This window comes from Meriones unguiculatus, chromosome 7 (assembly GCF_030254825.1).
Source record: "Meriones unguiculatus strain TT.TT164.6M chromosome 7, Bangor_MerUng_6.1, whole genome shotgun sequence".
NCBI classification, from domain to species: Eukaryota; Metazoa; Chordata; class Mammalia; order Rodentia; family Muridae; genus Meriones; species Meriones unguiculatus.
In genome coordinates, this window is record NC_083355.1 from 78279251 (window position 1) to 78301607 (window position 22357).

General features: G+C 40.2%; 1 protein-coding gene across 2 annotated transcripts; it reads left to right on the top strand.

The window, feature by feature from the left end:
* Positions 1–782: 782 nt before the first annotated feature.
* Psma3 (proteasome 20S subunit alpha 3) lies at positions 783–20299 on the top strand. 2 transcript variants are annotated; one of them, XM_021642635.2, is made up of 11 exons: positions 783–932; positions 4503–4585; positions 7998–8121; positions 9772–9873; positions 9954–10027; positions 12341–12413; positions 13466–13531; positions 16524–16570; positions 19187–19254; positions 19562–19626; positions 20137–20299. In XM_021642635.2, exons 1-11 carry the CDS (start codon positions 912–914, stop codon positions 20179–20181), a joined length of 768 nt encoding a protein of 255 aa, XP_021498310.1. In that variant the 5' UTR covers positions 783–911; the 3' UTR covers positions 20182–20299. The 2 variants fall into 2 exon arrangements, with proteins under 2 accessions (XP_021498310.1, XP_021498311.1); XM_021642636.2 differs by having other exon boundaries at positions 911–932; positions 8003–8121.
* The last annotated feature ends 2058 nt before the right edge of the window (positions 20300–22357 follow it).

A 22357-nucleotide genomic window follows, 5' to 3' on the forward strand; every position in this document is an offset into this window, starting at 1 on the left:
TATAAAATAAAAGTATACAGGATTTTCTTTATATAAAATGCTTTCTCCATTTTATTTAAAATCGGATTTAAAACCAACCACAAGGTCAGGTCCCATGCCCACTTCTCTGATTTATCTATTGGCCCCCTCCCCGACTTAATTCTTAAGACAGGCCATATTGACCTGATAGAATGAGCCTGCCAATTGGAGTTCCCCGAGACACGTTAGTTCTGTAATCTTCGCGGCAGGAATGAAGATATTCGAAAGAAACCCTTGTGCTCCTCGCTTTGCTAAGACTCTAAGAAACTGGAACTTCTCCAAGAATTTCATGCTGGGCGAAGGAAAAGAGTGAAGCCCTGGTTCCTGCCAGAGGGACAACTTTTCCCACAAGCAGATTTCACATTCACACAACTTGTCAGCTTGCAGGAGAGGCTAACGTGGAAACCCTGATGGAAAGGTATCACCTCGTGGCCAGGAATGCTTAATTATGCCTACCACTCGCCTCCACTTAAACCCAGACGTCCAGCCAGGACTCTGGAGACGGACCTAGGGGACACTCGGCCTTTTTGTTCCTTTTCCTGAAGCGGCTTTTTCTCCCCCGGCTTTTAAGTACTGTCGTCTGTGTAACGGGACTGCTGAGGTGGCGAAGCCTAGCTCGTTAGGGCTACTAGGAACCAGGTTCTGACCTTGGCACTTCCAGTGACAACTTCACACAGCACCGGCTTGAGCGAGAAACCGCCTCCCCGGCTTCTGCGCCCGCGCGCCCGCGGCTGGCCCGCTGCCCTTCCCACAATCCTCCGCCGGCCGCAGGGGGGAAGGCTATTGGCGGAGGGCGCAGCCTATGGGCGAGCCCGTTACTGGCCTGCGCAGTGTGCGGCGTAGGTGCGGCGCTTCGGGCCTGGAAACCCTCGGCGGCGGCCCGGCTCGGCACCATGAGCTCCATCGGCACCGGGGTGAGTGTCTCCGCGCCGTCTTCTCCGGCTCGGCGTAGGAGGGGTGCGGGGCCCGGCCGCGGCTCGGAGGGCCGCCGGAGCCCCGGCTCTGGCCGCGGCCTCAGGCTCGGGGGGGGGGGCGTCTGGCTGCTGCGGCGTTTCGGGCCCGTTGTGTCCGCCCCCGCGCAGCGACAAGCCGGGTTGCTGAGTCACTTGCATCCCCTGCTTGAGGAAACCGAAAGTGCAAACTCGCGGGGCCTGCGGGAGGGCGGGCATCGGGGCCGACCCTCGGGAGCGCCCCGCGGGTTGCAGCGCCGGGTCTGAGCCGGAGCGTCGTGTGGCCTGGCCGCCTGCTGCCGACTAGGGGCCTGCCCCGGCTTCCTGACACCGACAGCCCCTCCGACCTGTCGGGACAGAACGCAAAGAAAGGCTCCATCTGGAGCTTCTTTGTCTTTCTCCTTTGTTCTGCTGTTCGCGAATCTGTAAAGCATTTAAAGGGTTATCTAGGGACCTAAGTGCCTCAAGTTATTAGAGAGTGTTAAGAGATTTGGGAAATAACCCTCCTTATTGTTGGGGCTAAATGTACGCGTGTGTGCAGTAATTTACCCTACTTTACCTTTGTGTCCGTATATAAGCAGCAAATATCTGTTGGTTACGTACAGTAAGTAAAGGCAACGAATAATAGGGTTTTTGGTTATCCTTGTTCCTAGGTTTTGATGCGTGCGGGGCCCGGCACTTGGGAGGCAGAGACAGGCGGATCCTGGTCTACACAATGAGTTCCAGGACAGCCAGGGCTACATAGAGAACCTGTCTCAAAGAACAAAACAAAACACAAAGATTTGATGCTCAGAATTAAGTCCACATACTGGTGTTTTGAGTTCCTTATGTTGAGAATGATTTAAGTGGTTTCGAAGTCGTGTAATACTTTTTTTTTTTTAAATAAATGCCCAATAATATATCTCACAGAAAATTAGCTTTGCCCTTGTATTAATGTTATTTTCCATCAATAGTCAATTGATAGAACCATGTGGAATATTTTGGTATGGAAGTGTTAACACTGAGACTTAAGTTTTACTGTTGAAGGCTTGTTTTCTGGCCTTACATCCCTCAAGAGTTGTGAATACTAGTTATTTGTTGATCATTTCTGTCCATTTGATTTTTTAAAAAGATTATTCATACAGCATTCTGCCTGCATCTGTGCCTGTGCACCGGAAGAGGGCATTGTATCTCACTACGGATGGTTATGAGTCATCATGTGGTTGCTGGGAATTAAGCTCAGGACCTTTGGAAGAACAATCAAGTGTTCTTAACCTCTGAGACATCTCTCCAGCCCTCTGATGATTAAAAAAAAATTTTTTTTTAAACGCCAACCTCTGGGAAGATGGGAAGGTCAGCCTTGGGCCTCAAGAGATAGTAACCATACTCATTTTTTTTTTTTTTTAAGATTATTGTGGGAAGATTTTGAGACAGGGCCATACTATGAAGTCTAGGCTAACCTAGAACTCTGCTGCCTCCTGTGCCAGCCTCTTGAGTGCTGGTCATCCATCCTTATTAGATATGCAGCAAGAAAGTATTATTAAAGTAGCATTGTAAATTCCCTGTGGACAGTCTCCTGTTGTCTTCAGCTAAGTGAATGGCCCAATTCTGGTTGATCAGATAAAAAAAAAAAAAATCATTGGTCTTTAATTGCTTTTTGATTTTACACCAAGAGCTATCCATTAACAAGTCTGTGTTGCTCCTCCCCCTTTGCATATGTTTGTGTGTGTGTTGCCATATGTGTACTTACATGCTTACAGATAAAAACTTAGACCTTGCGCTGCTACGTGAGCTCCTTTCCTAGCTCCACAAGTTTTGGTTTGTTTGTTTAATGGTGCCCTCAAAAGGTTATTTTCTTTTTTCTTGTGTGGTCAAAGCCACCATTGTTTGTATAGCTGAGCTCCATAGTCATGCCTCTACATTTGTTTCAGCCCAAAGCCAGAGTGATTGGTCGGCTTGCTTATTTGTGTGTGTGTGTGTGTGTGTGTGTTTTGCACCGCATATGTGCCTGTTGTGTGTTGAAGCTAGAAGAGGATGTCAGATCTCCTGGAGCTGAAGCTACTGAAGTGGCTGTAGGGGCACTATGTGGGTGCTAAGAATTGAACACAAATTGTTTGGGAGAGCAGCAAGTGTTCTTACTGCTGAGTGTCTCTCCAGCCAGAGTGATATGTTCAAATATTTGAATCTGGGCCTTTGCAATGCCTCACTGGGTCAAGGTGCTTGCCACCAAGACTTAACACCTGAGTTTAACCCCTGAGGTGCTGAGTTTCATCCTCAGGTCCCACATGGCAGGAAGCAAAAACAAAGTTGTTTCTTGACCTCTTGTAGCATAGGCCCAATAAGTAAATGTTAAAGAGACAAATAAAAAACCATGAATTTCCAGTTCAGCACCTCATTGCAGCAAGAATAAAATGTAAACTACCTATCCCAACCTAGTCTTGACGCTTCAGCATGTTGGACTTTCACCCTTGCCCGTTTCGCCTTCATTTACAGTGTTCAAGACATCTTCTCTACCTTGTCTTGGGCTAGGTGTATGTCTGTCTTAAGGCTTGAAGTCACGTGCCAGGAAATTCTTCCTAATGCCATAGATGGCTTTTCCCTCATCGCTGAGGTCTGACTGCCCTACCAGGGTTTTCCTTGAAGCCATTTGCAGTAATTCTTACTGTCCCTTCCTTTTCATTTCATTTTGTTTTCTTCCTGGCTGTGATCATATTTGTAATGCTTTGCTCTCCCTAGGTTTGTGTTTCCTCTGATTGAAAAATAAAAAGACTTTATAAATGGGTGATGATCTTTGTATTTTCACATAGTAGCTCAATACAGTAGATGCTCGTTCAATGTTGCTGAATGCTAAATGATTTGTTTAACCAGGGTATTTCCGTGGTTCCTGGCACAGATACAAATGTAAATGATCAGACTTTAATCTTGTTCCTACCATACAATACTTTTCTTTTTTTTATAATTTTGTTTTTGGTTTTTGGAGACAGGGTTGGTTCTCTGGAAAACAGCCCCAGTGGGCCTCAAACTCAACGATCCACCCAACTCTGCCTCCCCAATGATGGGATTAAAGGTGTCAGCCACCACTGCCTGGTTAATAGTGCTTTTTTTAAAAAAGAGTTTTGTGTGAAAAAAGTTCTGCCAGTTAAGGTTTGCGTCTAACTCCCCCTTTTTAAGATTTGTTCTATGTGTATGAATGTCCTGCATGTGTATATGTGCACCTTGTGATACCCATGGAGATACATAAGAGGGTGGTGCATCTTCTGAAACCGCAGTTACACTCTTGAGTTCTGGGAAACCAAGCCAGGTGCTCTGAACAGCAGCAGGTGCTTCTAACTCCTGAGCATGTCTGCATTTCCTTGGACCATTACTTTTCAGTAGCAGAAATGGAAGGTTGTAGTTTTCTCAGAACAACTGCTATACCATACTACTTTCTTTCCAAAGCAATTTCTGTGGATAGGACACATTTCTGGTGTTTGAACCATTTAGAAAGAAAATCTGTGTGACTGTTGTTGGCAGAAACTTGTCCTGTAAACTCACTGTTGCTCCGTTTCTTGTCAGTATGACCTGTCAGCCTCTACATTCTCTCCGGATGGAAGAGTTTTCCAAGTTGAATATGCCATGAAGGCTGTGGAAAACAGTAGGTAAGAAGCACTGTTTACTTGAAGTGAATGTTTTGACCAGGTATTATCTTTTATTTTTATGTTTTAGAAATCAGGCTTTGTTATATTGCTTTAGCATGAACAAATATCATACCCTGAAGTAATCTCAACTTCTTAGTCCTCTTCAGAGCTCTTTCTTGGATAGTTCTTCCAGCTTTATTTGTGTTCTAGGGTTCAAACAGGTAATCAGATTTGCCCGATAAACTTTTACCCACTGAGCCATCTTGTTATTTTTCCAAAAAACAGTCTTGGTTGGTGGTATCTTTAATCCCAGCTCTTCTCTGACTTTGGAGCTAGCCTGGTCTACCGAGAGAGTTCCAGGACAGCCAGGACTACACAGATAAACCCTTCTTAAAAAGCCAAACAACAATAAAACAGTCTCACCATGTGGTCCTTGATGCTCTAGAACTGGCTGTATAGGCTAGGGTAGGGAGAGATTCATCTATCTCCTGAGTGTTGAAATTAAAGATGTAAGTATACATACATATAATCAGTACTGGGACTAGAAAGCTTTATGAGTGGTTAAGAGTTCTTGCTGCACAATCGTGGGCAAGTAGATCCAAGTGCTATAGCTGAACTTCCAGCAGTTGCCTGTAATTCCAGATCTGAGGGTTCTAATGCCCTCGTCTTCTGCCCTCTCTTCATTTGCCCACACACATTTGCACATACACTTAAATAAAAATACACTTAAATAAAAATCTTTTGCCAGGCAGTGGTTTGTGCACACCTGTAGTCCCAGCACTCGGGAGCAGAGGCAGTCAGATCTCTGTGAGTTTGAGGCCAGGCTAGTGAGTTCCAGGACAGCCAGGGCTACACAAACCCTGTCTTAAAACAAACCCAAAAATCTTGTAAAGATATGTTTAGGAAAAAGAATAAACTGTTCTGAATGTAGTTCAGTTGGTGGAGTGTTTGTATAGTGTGTACAAAACCCTGGGTTTATCTCCAGCATCTCATGAACTGGGTGTGGAGCTCAAACAGGTAGGAAACATTTAAGCTAATCATTTGAAGATTGTGTTCTGTTATCAAAAGGTGACTAACTTTTTTCTTGCATTGGGGTATTTAGGGAAGTGCTTTGCCACTAGAGTACCTGTTAAGTTAGGAAATACCAAATTAGCATTATACCAGTAGGTTCTTAAAAGCACTATAGTAGATACAAATGCTGTGATGATACCTGCTTTCTGAAAGTATTCTCTTGGGCTGGAGAGGTGGCCCAGCAGTTAAGACTGTATTGTTCTTGAGTTTGGTTCCCAGATCTAGTGGCAGCTCCCAACCCACCTGTAACTTCAACTCCTGGGGAGTTGGGCACCTGCGGTTTTGTATGTACCCACACAAGTGCATACACATAATTTAAAAATAATAAAAAGTATGCTTTTAGATGGTTATGTGAAAAGACAAAGGTGATATTTTAATCTTTCTTTTTAGTCTCAGGGAAGAGCCCAGCTATGAAAGTTGTTACTGTTAGGCCTCAGGCTCACAGAAATCCACCTGCCTCTGCCTCTTGACTGCTAGGATCAAAGGTGTGTACCACCACCACCCAGCTGTAAAAAAAATAAATAAAAATAAAAATTATTTAGTGTGTGTGTGAGTGGAGATCAGAAGGCAGTTTGTGGATAGTTTTTTTCTTTTTCTGTTATGGACATTCAAACTGGGATTGAAGTTGTGTCATCACGGGTATCCACTTAGTCATCTCACAGCCCCACAAACCTTTATACCTTTATTTTATTTTCCATACTAAGTATACAGCCCAAACTATCATAGGACTTCTGTAGCCTAGGCCTCAAAACTTGTGGCCTGGGCTGGAGAGGTGGCTCAGAGGTTAAGAGCACTGGTTGCTCTTTCAAGGATCCTGAGTTCAATTCCCAGCAACTACATGGTGACTCACAGCCATTTATGATAAGGTCCTGTGCCCTCTTCTGGTATGAAGGCATGCAGACAGGCAGAATACTATATAAATAATAATAAATCTTAACAAAAAATACTTGTGATCCTCTGGCATCAGCTTTGAGATTATAAATACATGTCATTATGCTCAGATTTGTATTCCTCATATTTTAAAAAATTATTGGAATCTCAAAAAGCATTTATTAGTGCAGAGTATCAGTTATATCATTACTTAACATATTAGAAATAAAAGTTGTAAGTTTAAATATTAGTTTACCTGAGTAATATAAGTTTATATTGCTTCTGTTCAGATAATAGTTCTGTCTTTCCCTAGCCCTGGTTCCCTGTAGATCTTATAGGGGGTGTTCCTAACCAGACACATGGGAAGACAGGATCTGGCAGAAGCCCAAAGCTCTCAGAACAGAGGTCTTAACACCTGAAGTTTGACCATTGTTGCATTACTTGCTAGTGATAGGCATATATTTGTTTTTCTCAGCTTCTTCATTTGTGAAATATGATACTGTTTTTCAAAGTTCTTGAATGAATTAGCCAATATATGGGGCCTGCTGGTTGGTAGTAAATTCAGTGGTACAGTACTGCCCAGCATGTGTGGGTTTTAGGTTCCATCCTTACTACCTGACAAAGAAAAAAAGCCTTCCTGAAGAAAAGCACAAGTTGACAGAGAATTTATTGGTTGTAACAACAAATACCTAATGGTAAACTGCTCACTTTTTTACTATTTAATATCATTACTAATAAACATTGCTAATATTTACTAAAATGGCTTATAGTTGTAAATACAGTTAGGTCACTTTACACAAGTTCTACATACTAAGGTTCAAACAGCTGAAGTTAAAAAGTACTCAGAAGGCCAGGTGTGGTGGCCTTCATCTGTAATCCCAGCACTTGGGGAAGAGGCAGGTGGATCTCTGTGATTTTGAGGCCAGCCTGGTCTACAGAGTGAATTCAGCACAGCCAGTGCTACACACAGAGAAACCCTGTCTTGAAAAGCAAAACAGAACAAAAAGGTATTTTATATGTTTTAAATACTACATTTTATTTGTTTATTGTTAAGATAGGGTCCCATGTATCTTGGGCTGTCTTTTAACTTACTGTGTAGTAGAGGATAACCTTGAATTTCTAATCTTGCTCTAAAGTGCTGGGATTACAGGTGTGCACCACTATGCCTGCTTTTGTGTGGTGCTGGGGATTGAACCAAGGGCTTCATTGATGCTAGGCAAACACTCCATCAATTAAGCTGTCATCCCAGCCCAAAGTTAGCCTTAAGACTAAGTCTCATGTAGTCCAGATTGGCCTCCCTATAACCTTGAACTTTGGATGGTCTTGCCTTGGTCTTCTAAGTACTGGGATTACATACCTTTGTTTGCTACATGTGCTGGCCATCATTCTGTCATCTGAACAGGATTTAAAAACCCTTTGATTTTTTTTCTTTTAAATATACGCTTACTAAGTTTCTTCTGATTCAGCTAAAATTATTTTCTTCTTGTTTCAGTACAGCTATTGGGATCAGATGTAAAGACGGAGTTGTGTTTGGGGTAGAAAAGCTAGTCCTTTCTAAACTTTATGAAGAAGGATCCAATAAGCGACTTTTTAATGTTGATCGACATGTTGGAATGGTGAGATCACACTTTTAAAATGTTCATCCCTATTTTCTCCAATTTTTTTATATAACCAAAATACACTAAAGTCTTTTTTTAAGAGTTAATTCATTTAAAATTAAGGGAGTAATATATGTTTGAACAGCCATATATATTATTGGGTTTTGAGCAACTCCATATCTTTAACAAAGAAAGCAATTTCATAAACTTACTGTTGACAAGAAAACTCGGGTTGCCTTAGGATGAGAGGGTGAAGGATGTGGAATATGCAGAACTAAGATCTTAGCAGCATAGATCACCAGGGGGATGATAAATATTTACGGGCAAAGAATATTAAGCTTTTTGTATCCATCATGGGGGTTGTCACTAAATGTTAACAGAACACTTTATAGTAGAGGAAGAGGAAATGGTATGAAGTGAAAGGAGTGAGCATATGAGCAGCTTCTCATGCATCTCTTCGTCATGCAGCTGATATGCTGTCTGAATGCATTGCTCAAGTGTGATCCAAGCAGTAAATATACTGTTGGTATGTACTGACATCATCATATGTAGGTGATGCTTTACTCTGTAAGAAGTGTAATTAAGAATGAACTCGTCCTAACTCAGCTACTTGAATGGCAAGAAAGCAACCTGTGTGCTGTGTTATTGCTTTTCACATAATTTATATCGTTTAGTTCTGACAGTCCTACTTTTACCTAGGAGTTAACAGATGCCCAGCTACTAAAGAAAAAAAAAAAAGCTGGATTCAAACTTGAGTTCAGTGTTACTCCAGAGAACCTAGCCATACAGAAATTGGCAAAATGTTAGGCACTGAAAGAGGCAGAGAAAGTTAAGGCTTAATTTCCTCTTTCTGTAATTTTCATATTCAAAGTGACCTGACAGGAAGGGCATGGTGGCTTACTCCTTTAATCCCAGAACTCTGAAGGCAGTGGCAGGGAGCTCTGAGAGTTCAAAGCCAGCCTGGTTTACAAAGCCAAGTTCCAGGAGAGTTCCGGGACAGCCAAGGCTATACAGAGAAACCTCATCTCAAAAAAGAAAAAAGTGACTTGACAATAATAAGACTTCACAAATTGTTTTTACCAAGGCAAAAAGAGCCTTTTGTTTTGTTTGAGTAAGATTATTTGAATATGATACTCCAGAGGTTTAGCTATTTGTCGCTTTTCTCCAAATGTGAAATTCTCCACATTGCTACTTAGGTGTTTACTTCAGTGCCTCAGGGTGTCTTAACACATTGGCAGGACTTGTAGTTTTAAGCCATCCACTCTATAAAACGGTATGTTGTATTTTAGCTACTTGCAGTTTTCATCCAGTTGGCTACAAAAGTTTGGCTATTAGCTTTTAGATGAAAGCTTTTAATAATTTTTTGAATGTATAACTTTAAATAAAAATCAATCTTGTGTAAGATCAGTTTGTTTTGTTTTGTTTTGACCTTATGAAGGATGGTAATTTGAGAAAGTGAGCTCTGATAAAATGTTCCTTTTGAACATGGAACAACTAAGTCATAAGTTAGCTGTGATCTGACATTAAAATATCAAAATGCCTTTTAAAGACTTCTAAGCAACGAGCGTATTTAAATGATACATAAAACCTATTAGATAAGTCAGTAATAAACTGCCTGCCTTTTGGTTTGTTACAGGGCTGTGTATTAAACTGGTACTTTCTCCTCAGGCCGTCGCAGGTTTGTTGGCAGATGCACGCTCCTTGGCAGACATAGCAAGAGAAGAAGCCTCCAACTTTAGGTCCAACTTTGGCTATAACATTCCTCTAAAAGTAAGTCAATAATATGTTGAGAACCCTTTTGTACAATAATGGGAATGTACTAATAAGGTCTTTTCCTCTCATAATTACAGCACCTTGCAGACAGAGTGGCCATGTATGTACACGCTTATACACTCTACAGTGCTGTTAGACCTTTTGGCTGCAGGTATGAAATTTTATGAGACCTTTAAGTCATTTACAGTGACTTCCCCCCCCCCACAAATTAGCCTTTTGTTAAGTTACTATCTGTTGCACTGGTGTGCTGGTACATCAGCTTTTATGTGTTGCTGGGGATCCACACTCAGGTCATCATGCCTGTATAACAAGCACGCTCCTCACTGAGATGGCTCCTGAGTCCCCAGATTTCTCCTCTTAGGCACTTAGATAAATTCTCACCAGGAAGTAGTAGGCAACCATTAAAAGCATACATAAAAAAAAGCTGGGTGCGATGTTACATGTTTCTGATCTCAGTCCTCTGGAGGCTGAGGCAAGAGGATTACCACAAGTTCAAGGCTAGCTTAGGCTACATAGTGAGTTCAAAGTTGGGCTATCTAGAGACCCTGTCCAAAAACAACAAGAACAACAACTCACCAGAACTTTTGAGATTGTGAAAGAAATCATTAAAATCAGGAGGAAACGTAATTTTTTTTTAAGTTTTAATCTGATTATAATAATAATATGTTATAATCTGATTATAATGTAAGTCTCTTATCTGATTCTTGACATGAGGAACAGCTGTTTAAACACCTAAGTAAAATGGTTCTAAATGGAGGTCAATTTTTCTTTTAAGCAGTCAGCAAGGATTTCGTACAAAAATTACATTTCATAATTTAGAGTAGTCACAGTTTCTGCTGTTAAGATGGAGTTTAGCTGGAGAAAGAGGGGATTCAGTTGTAGCAAGAAGTAGATTAGCTGTTAACACTGTCATAAGGGTTCTTGGGAGAATTGCTATATTTGAAATGAAGACATTACTTTATTGCTTGGAGGTGTAACTCAGGGTGCGTGTCTGTACAAGTAAGGCCCTATGTCTGTTTCCTGACAACTCATAAACTAGGCATACTAGTGTCTAATCTCGGTACTCAGGAGGTAAGGGTGGAAAGGTCAGAGGTTATTCTTAGCCATGTAGTTTAAGGCCATCCTGGGATACAAGAGACTGTCACTAAGTAAAGAAAACAAAACCTAGTTGTCTGTGCTTTATCACAGTCTAGTATAGCTGTAGTCCTGCCTTTAAGTTGTTTATCAACCATATTTATAAAATGATAGATCTAGTGAAAACCTGAGTTTTGCTAGCAACGTTTGAGTTCAGTAGAGCATTTGTTACATTACTTAAGTGTTTCTGCTGAAATTACCCATGAAACTTTCTTTTGACTTTATAAAATGCCTTTCATTCTGTGAATTCCATGTTCATTAGCTCCTTTCCATGAATAGTAGCTTCTTGGGCATTTAGCATGAATTAGTTATTAAATGTGGGGACACAGATGTCACACTGATGAAACAAAGCTTAGAGATGAAACGTTAGGATCCAGGCATTGGTTCTGAATATTGTTGAGTAGCAATTAAGGAGTGTTTGGTCTATTCCTGAGAGGTCACTGGGGGATGGGTGAAGAAGACTCTCTTATGTGCAGGTGTGAAAAATGGCCATTTTAACGAGTGCAGAGGTAGTAAAAAGGGGTGTAGAAATGATACTGCAGATGTGCAGAGGCCAGAGTGCTGAAGGCTTTTTTTTTTTTTTAAAGATTATCTATACAGCATTCTGCCTGTACGCCAGATCTCACTATAGATGGTTATGAGCCACCATGTGGTTGCTGGGAATTGAACCTTTGTAAGAACATTGAGTGTTCTTAACCTCTGAGCCATCTCTCCAGCCCCCTGAAGGGTTCTTATATGATTATCAGGTATATATTCTGAAAGGGGAATGGCACCAGTTTGGAAGGGGAAATGCTGGGCACAGATTGGGATTGTTGGCTCTTAGAATGTTCCATAAGCTGTAATTGGCTAACACAAGGCTGAATTCTCTAAAGGAAATAGTTTCAAAAAATTGCTAATTCATGATCATTTAACAATCTAATTTTATCTTGTTGAACCTATAAAAATATTGAGCTATTAGTAACCATTGCAGAAACGAGTGGAATAAGTACTGGTTATAAAATGAAAAGGTGCTTTTCACCACAAATTGTTCTCTTGGCCTTCTATTGTGCAGTGACTTTGCTCATCAGGCCTTTTAGTTGTTTTCTGATTACCTGTCCTTACTCCTTTTGCTACCCTTCCGACATTGCAGAATAGTTTCCTAAGAAAAGCTGACTAAGCAAACAAGTCACATACAGATTCTGAATACTGTAGAGAAGCTGTCTTGTCAATGAACTTACTGTAAGTTACCTGTTAGCAATTTATATGAGAAGATCTAGTTCCAGTTTCATCACAGTGGTCTTAAATACAATGGGATTGCAAACCATGTTTTAAACAATTTGTTTTTATGCAGTTTCATGTTAGGGTCTTACAGTGCGAATGATGGTGCACAGCTCTATATGATCGACCCATCAGGTGTATCATATGTAAGTAAATTTTAAATTATTTAAGATTCTTCTGTAGTGAAATAGTCTTTCATTAACATTTATCTCATTTGGATTATATAAAATTTTGCTTAAACTCTTAAAGCTGGGCATAGTGATGGAGGCCAGTAGTTCTAGCTACTTCATGAAGTGAGGCTGGAGGATCACAAATACAAGGTCAGCTTGGGTCATCAAAAAATGATCTTGACAACTTACTAAAGACCTGGTCTCAGAGTAACAGCACCACCTGGGAGAATGAGGCCTTGCCTTCAAACCACAGCATTGTAAGGACAGAACCCAAAACTCATTTAAGGAAAGTAAATTTTTATACTAATGAACATATTGCAGTGAAGCAGAGAAAGTGTATGACTGTACAGGAACTACGTAGTAAACACAGTATTTTGATTGTGATTGTCTCATCATTGTATCTTAAATGTGACTATATGACAAGATACCCTGCTCAGTGGCCTAGCGTTTGCAAGGCCTTTTGTTGGAAATCTAGCATGGAAGTGGGGGCAACCTGAATTTTTAAACTAGATTCATTTATTTCTTGTTCGTTTGTCTATGTTTTGTCTGCATGTGTATACCTTTCTGTGCTTGGTGACTGCAAAGGTCAGAAGAGGGCTTTGGGTCCCCTGGAACTGGAGTTAAGGATGTTTATAAGCAATCATGTGGGTGCTAGGAGTTAAGTATGGTTCTGCAAGGCCACCAAGTGCTCCTAACTGTTGAGCCGCCTCTGTGGCCCCCACCTAGATGCTTCTAGAATTAGTTTTGCTGTTTCAGACTCCTTGATGTTCATGTGAATGTATTTATTTGACTATTTTGTTTAACTTTTTTTGGGGGGGAGGGTGTCAGGACAAGGGTTTCACTATGTAGTCTTGGCTGACCTCTGAATCGCAGAGATTTATCTGTTTACCTGCCTCTTTGTCTCAGGTTCTGGAATTAAAAGTGTGCAACACCACAACCAGCAAATAAAAGACTAACTAGTAACTCTATTAATGATATCAGATAATATATACTAATTGACTTTTTTCTTCTCTTTTTTTTTAAAATAGGGTTATTGGGGTTGTGCCATTGGCAAAGCCAGGCAAGCTGCAAAGACAGAAATAGAAAAGCTTCAGGTAAAGTATATTGAATGCTGGGATTTTGCTAGAAGTGTAGTTACAAACCCTTGGTCCAGAAATATAATGCAGCCTATGGCTAAAGCTAATGGGCTAAATAGGAAACCTGGTAACACATTATTTATGACTTGTATCATGTATTGCTTTATGATTTTGATGCCTCTGTAATGCCTCGAAAAAAATACAAAACAGCTTTTAAAGATTATGAGTGTTTTGCCTATGCTCATGTCTGTAATGCATGCATGCCCAGTACCCAAAGAGGCCCTAACAAAGCATTGGGTTCCTTGGCACTAGAGTTAGTGATAATTGTAAGCCAACATGTAGGTGCTGGGAACTGAATTTAAATTCCTCCGCCTTACACGAGGTGCAATTAACCTTTAAGCCATCTTTCCCAAAACAACTATACTGCTTTCCCCAAACAATATACTGCTGTAAAAATCCTAGAAGTTCATTATTAGGTCAGCTGCAATTAAAAAACAAAAAACAAAAAACAAAAAAAAAACTTTTGCTCTCCCCACCCCTAACCCCCTTCTACAACTTGTCTTTGGACATAGCTTTTATCTTAAAAAAAATCTTAGTGTCTATTAAGTGTTTTTCCTTACTTTTTGCTTAAAGGAAACTAGGAAGTTTAAAAGTACCCACTTTGGCTTGGTGAATCCCTATAGTCCTGGGATTCAGAAGGCTGAGGCAGGAGGATTGCTGCAAGCTTAGAGACCAATCTGGGCAATACAGTGAGGTGTTACCTCACGTTAGAACTACTCACTTCTAGCTGGGTAATCCCAGCAATTGGGGAGTCAGATGCAGGTGTATCTCTGTGAGTTCAAGGTCTGCTTGGTCTTCAAAGCACAGCCAAGGCTACACAGAGAAACAAAACAAAACCCCAAGATGAAAACTACTCACTTGTTACTACTTTGTTACTAGTAATTAGAATCTTTTCTTTAAATCCTAGTTTTCCCAATTACTTTGGCTATTGGCTTGCTTTTGTTACATGTACTTTCAAAGATTTTCTTTTTAATTAAATGTATGGTACTGTGCACTTTCGAATGCAGTTGCCGATAGAGGATAGAAGGTGTTGCCTTCCCTGGAGCTCATATTACAGGCAGGGGCCATTAGCTGCCTGACATGTGTGCTGGTCCTAAACAGGAAACAGCAAAATATTAATCTCTTTGAAAGTGAACATTGAGTTTCATCTTACAACTTGAACCACTCAGTATTGATCTTTCATCACTTTAGTGATGAAAAATGAAAATGTGTTTATCTTTTTTTTTTTCCGTTATCTGAGACAAGGTTTCTCTGTGTATCCTTGGCTGTTCTGGACTTGATCTGTAGACCAGGCTGACCTTGAACTCATAGAGATCTACCTCCCTCTGTCTCTCCAACTGCTGGGATTAAAGGTATGTACCATCATGCCAGGCTCAAACACTATTTTTAACCTCTTGTTGTACCTTCAACTCTACCCTGGTACCTCAGCCTCCCCAGTGCTGCAGTCGTGTTACTGGTAGTTGTAAAAATGTCCCGCAGTTTCTCTTAACCCACTAGCACCCAGATAATTGAGTCTAAACTACTATTTTTGTTTAATAGGCTTTATGGCACAACAGCTGAGCAGTGTAAAGGCCGGAGCTGATCTGGCTTCCGAGTGTAAATCCCTGAGATACTTGCACATATGCCTTTGTTTTCCCCTGCTGCTCTCTCCTGTACCTCTCCATGGAGCACAATCCCCACTTCCTTTCCCTAGCCTCCTCCCCAGCCCTATTCTCTTTGCTGCTCCTTACTGGCTGTGAACCTTCTTTGACACATTAGGGAACAATTGGGGATTGGTGTTTACACAATGTTCAGACAGGAGATTATTAGAACAAGGATTACAATCAGATACAGGGGAAGGGCTCAGAAATCAGCATTTCAATCTTCACACAGTACACAGTAATGTGCCTATAGTCACGGGTGTATGCTGTCAGCACACTTTTGAGGCTTACAGTAGTCAAACTCCTCAGCTGGACACCTAATGAGATTTTTCTGATTTCCAATCCAGTTGTTAATTGAAGGAACAATTAATAATTGCTAATGTAGACAACTTTTCAAGTACCAGGGATGGGGTTATATGCCATTACATACTGAGCCATCTTACCTGCCTTTGGCTTTTTACTTTTTTTTTTTCCCAAGGCAGGGTTTTTGTGTGTGTAACCGCACTCACAGAAATCGTCCAGCCTATGCCTCCCAAGTGCTGGGATTAAAGGCATGTGCCACCACACCAGGCTCTTTCTTCTTTCTTTTGCTTTGTACTTTTAGCTTTTATGAAATAAAAGGAAACACAATTCATTTAATGTATTATACATAAAATTCCTTTAATAACTTGCTTAATGAAATCTTACTGTGTTAAAAGAGGCCAGCAAGGGGACATGTAGTGAGACAGTCTCTCAAATTCTTTTTTTTTGTGTGTGTGTGTTGTCTAATTCTTTAAGTACACACATGCAATGGCTTATGAGTAGAGGTCAGAAGATAGCTTACAGAAAGAAGTCTGTCCTCTCCTACCATATGGGTCCTAGGATTCAGTCTCGGATTGTCAGGCTTGGTAGCAAAACCAAGCAATCTCGACAGCCTTTATTTATTAATTTAAAAATTGTCCCTAAGCTGCAGCTATGGCTCAGTGGTTAAGGGCACTTACTATTCTTGCAGAGGTCCTGGTTTCCGTTCAGAGCATACACCTGTCAGTTCATTACCACCTATATAATTAATTGAATTAAGCTATTGTCAAAAGCTAAAGAGTGAGCACTGGTAATACTGTTATGAAAATAGTTAAGCAAATAGGAGCGTAACACATCTCTTCCTTTCTCGTTTTCTTTTTCTGTGGAGATGATTAGGTGTAGCCCTGGCTGTCCTGGACCTTGATTTGTTGGCCAAACTGGCCTTGACTTACGATCTGCCTAAAAATGTGCATCACGATCACTCCCAGTCTTACACATGACATGGAGTAATCAGTGTGCTTTTCTTGTAGATGAAAGAAATGACTTGCCGTGATGTAGTTAAAGAAGTTGCAAAAATGTAAGTTGTTTGAATCTTTATCTGTCACCCACAAAAATACCTTACTAATCTTAATCTCTGTATACCTTAATTCTTTTTGCTTTGTATTGTTTTTTTGAGACAGGGTTTCTCTGTGTAGCTGTCCAGGCCTCATTTGTAGACTCACCTGCCCCTGCCTCCCAGAGTGCTAGGATTAAAGGCATGTGCCATGCATGGCTACCCTAACTCGTAAAAGGCTATTATGGATGAAAATTTTCTTCTTGTGTATTGGGAATTTATACTGGAAACTCATGGCTTTGTATATGCTAAGCATGTGCAGTATCACTAATATAGTGCCTGAGTGTGAATATATTTGTTACATCTTTAGTCTTATTTAGAAGCAAAATTTTGACAACACAGCCCTAGAAAGCTGAAAGATCCACCTGCTTCTACCTCTGCTGGGATTAAATGCATGTGCTCCCATGCCTGAAAACTTAGTTTTCTCATAGTAGACATTTAGAAACTCTACTTTTGAATGCTTAGGGGTCTGGAGAAATGGCTCAGAGGTTAAGAGCACTTGTTTCTCTTGCAGGAGAAACTGGGTTTAATTCCCAGACACCCACATGGTGTAACTTCATTTTGAAGGGACCTGGGATTGTCCCTCTTCTGACCTCCACAGGCAACAAGCGCACACACACACACACACATAAAGAAAACCACAAAATCTTATTAAAAATGGTGCTTAACCTGGTGGTGTTGGCGGCAGTGCATATCTTTAATCTAGTGCTCAGAGTCAGAAGTAGGTTGATCTCTGAGTTCAAGCCCAGCCTGGTCTACAGAGTGCGTTCTAGAACATCCAGAGCTACAAAGAGAAATCCTGTTTTGAGAAACCAAAGAAACGAAGCTCAAAGAAACAGTAATATGTAGTGTTAGAGCAGTACATGAGCCTCACATGTACTCAACATGTACTGACATTGAACCACACACTTAGCTTCACTAACTTATATGTTTATAGCTATTTCTGTGTGTGATTTATGAAGCTGTTTTGGTAATACAAGCTGCAGTAAAGTTTTTAATAAAACATTAAAAAAATAGCATAAGAAAGCAGGCTTTACATTACAGGCCTATGGTGAGTCCAGTTTAACAAGTTATGAAATATTAAGCAGTAAAGTCAGAAAACCTGATGAATGGTAATTCAGGGTGAGTAATCAATTTGTCAGGAGTAGCAATGCAGGCCAATCGTAACAAGTAGGAGGCAGAGGCGGGCAGATATCTGAGTTTGAGGCCAGCCTGCTCTACAGAGCAAGTTTCAGGACAGCCAGGTCTGTTACACAGAGAAACCTCGTCTAGAAAAAAACAAAAACAAAAATGTTAAAGCACTTGCTTTTAAAATACTGTGTGCCTTTTTAAATACTTTTTAAATACTAGGTGCCTTTTTAGGTAAACTACAGAAACAAGTTTATTGAGTTGGTTCTTAATGCAAGTTATTTTCCAGGTTTTGCATTTGATAATACAAACACGAAAAAAAGTCTGGAATCTATCATAATAAAATGGGATTTTGTTTTTTATTATTCCTATTCTTGCCAAGACTTCTCTCCCTTCATTCATCTGTGAAGCAGTCTTCTTTTGTTTTTTTGTTTAATCAGTTAACTGTATTACACTGGAAAGTAAAATAATTTCCTCAAAATAGTTTGAGTATGGTATAGTCCAGTTTCTTTCACTGAGGCAGTCTGTGATGTTACTGTTAGAAATCAGCCAGCCCTTTAGCACCTTACACAGTTTTGTATACTATAAGGTACTGTCAGGAAGCCATCCTTCCATCCTGTAACTGAGGTGCTTTCTGGTATTACAGTAAGGCATCTAAAAGGATGGATGGAAACAGAAAGCTTTCTTTAGTTACCTTTGCTTTTTCTGTTATAGGGAGGGTTTTTTGTCATTTTCAGGACAGCCTCAAATTCAGGAATGTCCTGGAATTATAGGCATGAGCTATTGCTGTCAGCTGTCACTCAGTTATTTACTGTTACTGTAACTTATGTTTCCTTCTTGTTTGCCTGTTACACCATAAGAAACAGTTTGAGTGGAATTTGGCCTACTTGTACTTGTAGGGGGAGGGGAGGCGTTAAATTACTGTTAGTTTTTGAAATATTTGTTGACGAACTATTTATCTTGAAAAGACAGTTCTTTATGGCCTTTCTAACTTGAGCCTGTTTTTCATTCTTGATTTTTGTTGTTTTTTTAATTTGAAGCTTTGAAACACTATCAAAATAAACTGAAATGAGGAATAGAAATGTCAGTATTTGTAGGGAATGCTTCTCAGTTCTCAAATTGCCATTTTACTTATTTTCTTCAAATAGTTTTCTTGCATGTACCATGCATGTATGTGATGCCAAGGAGACTGGAGAGAGTTGTAGATATCCTGGAAAAAGTTACAGATGGTTTTAAGTCAGTATCATGTGCATGCTAAGAAGCAAACCCAAATGCTCTTAACACTGAGCCATCTCTTCTCCAGCCCCTAATTAGTCTTTTCTAACGTTCAACTAGACTGGGGATTATATCATTTTATAAGTAACACCAGACACAATGACTACCTTGTACTGTTTTTAGAAATTATTTTTGGACTTGACCAAATTTGTGTTAATTTCTTCTTTCCTCTTACAGAATTTACATAGTACATGATGAAGTTAAGGATAAAGCGTTTGAATTAGAGCTCAGCTGGGTTGGTGAATGTAAGTTACATTTGGACATTTATGTTTTCTAGAATTCATTTGCACTTTAAGCAGTTAATGAAATAACTGATGTTATAAATAGTTGTCATGAATAATTGTCATTGAAAAATCTACATCATGTTTTATCTCCTTGTCAATATTAATTTACTGTTAACAACAACTTACTGTTACTTCCAAGTTAGCTACTCTTGGGAACAATGATTATTGGGGAAGCAAACAACCAAAAATGAACCCTACCTGTAGATTCCCTAGTGCATAAGATTACAAATCACAGTCCTCATTTCTAATACATGGTTTCATTTTTCAGTAACTAAAGGAAGACATGAAATTGTTCCAAAAGACATAAGGGAAGAAGCTGAGAAATATGCCAAGGTAAGCAACATCAACATTGTTCTAAACAGTATAAGGTCTGAGTCAGAAAACAGTGTGGTTGATGTTTAAACAGGTTTTAGGTTATCTCTAATGGGGATATAGTTGTCCTACCTCTAAACCTCACTTTGTTTCGTTTTTTAAAAAAGCCTGCTTGAAAATTTCAAGGTCGCTGTACATGGTGGCACACACATCTACTCCTAGCAATAGGGAGACAGAGGCAGGTGAATCTCTGGGTTTGAGGCCAGCCTGGTCTACAGAGTGAGTTCCAGACCAGACGGCTACAGAGAAACCCTGTTTCTAAAACAAACAAACAAAACCACCAAGAGCCCCAACCAACCAAAAACACACACACAACCACCAAAGAAAACTCCCATTTTTCCCCCTAGATAATTATTGCTAGTTATCTTCCCTTAGTGTTTTTTAGGTATAAATAATTTGTAGTTAAAGATGTTTAAAATCCAGGTTCAATGGATATAATGATGAAAAACTTATACTTTTTTCTTTTAACAGGAATCTCTGAAGGAAGAAGATGAATCAGATGATGAGAATATGTAACCTGCTCCTCACCATCCTTTGTCTCACATTTCTGTGATAGTTCCACATGACTAGCCCCATGGATTATATATACCCACTGACCAGTTTCCATTAAATTTTGTCTTATATTGTTGAGTAATCGAGGATATATGAAAAATATTAACATGTAGATGAATTTTTATGCAAATGTAGTGGTGGGGCTGGAGAGTTGTCTCAGTAGTTAAAAGCTGATTTCCCAGGGGATCCAGTTTCAATTCCCAGCACCTACATGGCCAGGTTACACCTGTCTTTTAACTCTAGTTCTAGTATTCCTGACACCTTCACACAGACATGCAAGCGGGCAAAACACCAATGTACATAAATTGTATATTTATAAATCATATACACACACACGCCAAATCTTGGTGCTATTCAGGTGTGATGATACACTCTTAATCCCAGCACTCTGGAGGCAGAGGCAGGCGTATCCCTGAATTTGAGGGCAGTCTTCATAACAAAAAACATAGTGCCCAGATTGAGGCAGAAGGGTTGAGCCCACAAGTTAATTTAAAATTCCATTTAGTCTTGTCTAAAATTAAAATATGTATCTTAGGGTCATTTTGTGTCATATTTCTGTGTATTTGTACATACACTGCCATGCCTGTGCCTGGTGCTCCCAGAGGTCAGAAGATGACTTTAAATCTAGAGTTATGGCTGACTGTCAACCACGCTGTGGGTGCTGGGAACTAAACCCAGGTCCTGTGTAAAAGCAACAAGTCCGATTTACTGAGCTATCTCTTCAGCACTCTGTAACTAGAATGATCATATTCTGTGGCAGATGAAAGCTATTGTCCATATTTATAAAGAGTAAATAGTTTTGCCTTTATCTTGTTGAAAGAGTGGATGATATGGATCAATTTCTTTTCAATCACAATAATTTGATACAAAACCCAATCCCTCCATAAGACCTGGTTAGAACCAGTGTACATGAAGATTGACTCCTGGCAGTGCATTGCTTAAGTACCAGTATTTTCAGTAATGAGAAACACAAATGTCATAACTGTAATAGGAGCAGAAAAATTTGAATTAAGGTCGAGGATACAGGTTTAAGCAAGTAGTGCCCATTTAACTTGTGGGCTTTCCAAAGAAGCTAACCTGGTCATGGAGTTGAGATGCTGGGTTGTGCTGGACTTAAAACGTGTGTGGCTCAACTACTATGCCATCCACATAAGACACTTAAAGACAAGTGTCGGAGGTTGGTCAGATGTGTGTTGCTAGCCCTTAAGATCTGGTTACACTTATCATTCATTTGTAAATCTGCCTAAGACATCTGATTGGTTGATTAAACAGCCTACCTATACCTGGGGAGGGCAAAATCGGGTAGGTGTGGCTAAGGTTCCCAGGCTTTTGGGGTTCAAGAAAGGATCAAGGGAAACTGATGGACTGGAAGAGGGGAATGAGGAGGACAATGATGGATTGTCCTGGAGAAGAAACCTTGTGGGGCTGGGAGAAAGGACTCTAGTAAGCACGTGAAAAGGTCCAGATGAAGAATAAAAGCAAGTTTATAAGATTATGGATGGAAGATAGGATGATTAAAGAGGATGGCATTGGGTAGGGGCTGGGAGATGGATGGTGAGGTGATTTAGACAGTGTAGGCAGGAATATCTGCCTGGCCCAAGGCAAATAAGGCAAGTATAAAATCTTAACAGCTGTCTGTCTTATTAGTTGTGATAGAGGGTTAAATAATACTGCTGCAATAATCATAGGGCTATATGATCATATGTAGCCCAACACTCCTTTAATTTACTTACAACAGACACGTATTTTATCAGTGTAACTTCTGTGTGCTACACTTTACAACCTATGCATTTAGCCCATACTGAAAGGAGTGCTGGTTGGCTAAGACCAGCGAATGCACCTGGCCCCTCCCCTCCCAACAAAATCAGCAGATGAATCTCAGGTAGTATTGGTGTTTTAAAAGCAAGAAACGACTTTTGCATTACTACTTTAAAGTCTAGGTTCAATGTAGGAACATTCTGTAACCTCTACCAAGGAATAACCAGGCTTTTGTGGAAAACATGACACATCCAGACACAGACATACCACAGCATTTATTTTCAGATTGAGTAAATACCTTATAAGTGGAAATAAGTCTTGACACTGTCACCTGAAACAACAACAAAAAGTTTTTAAAGTATCAAATTTGGGCTTAAATAGT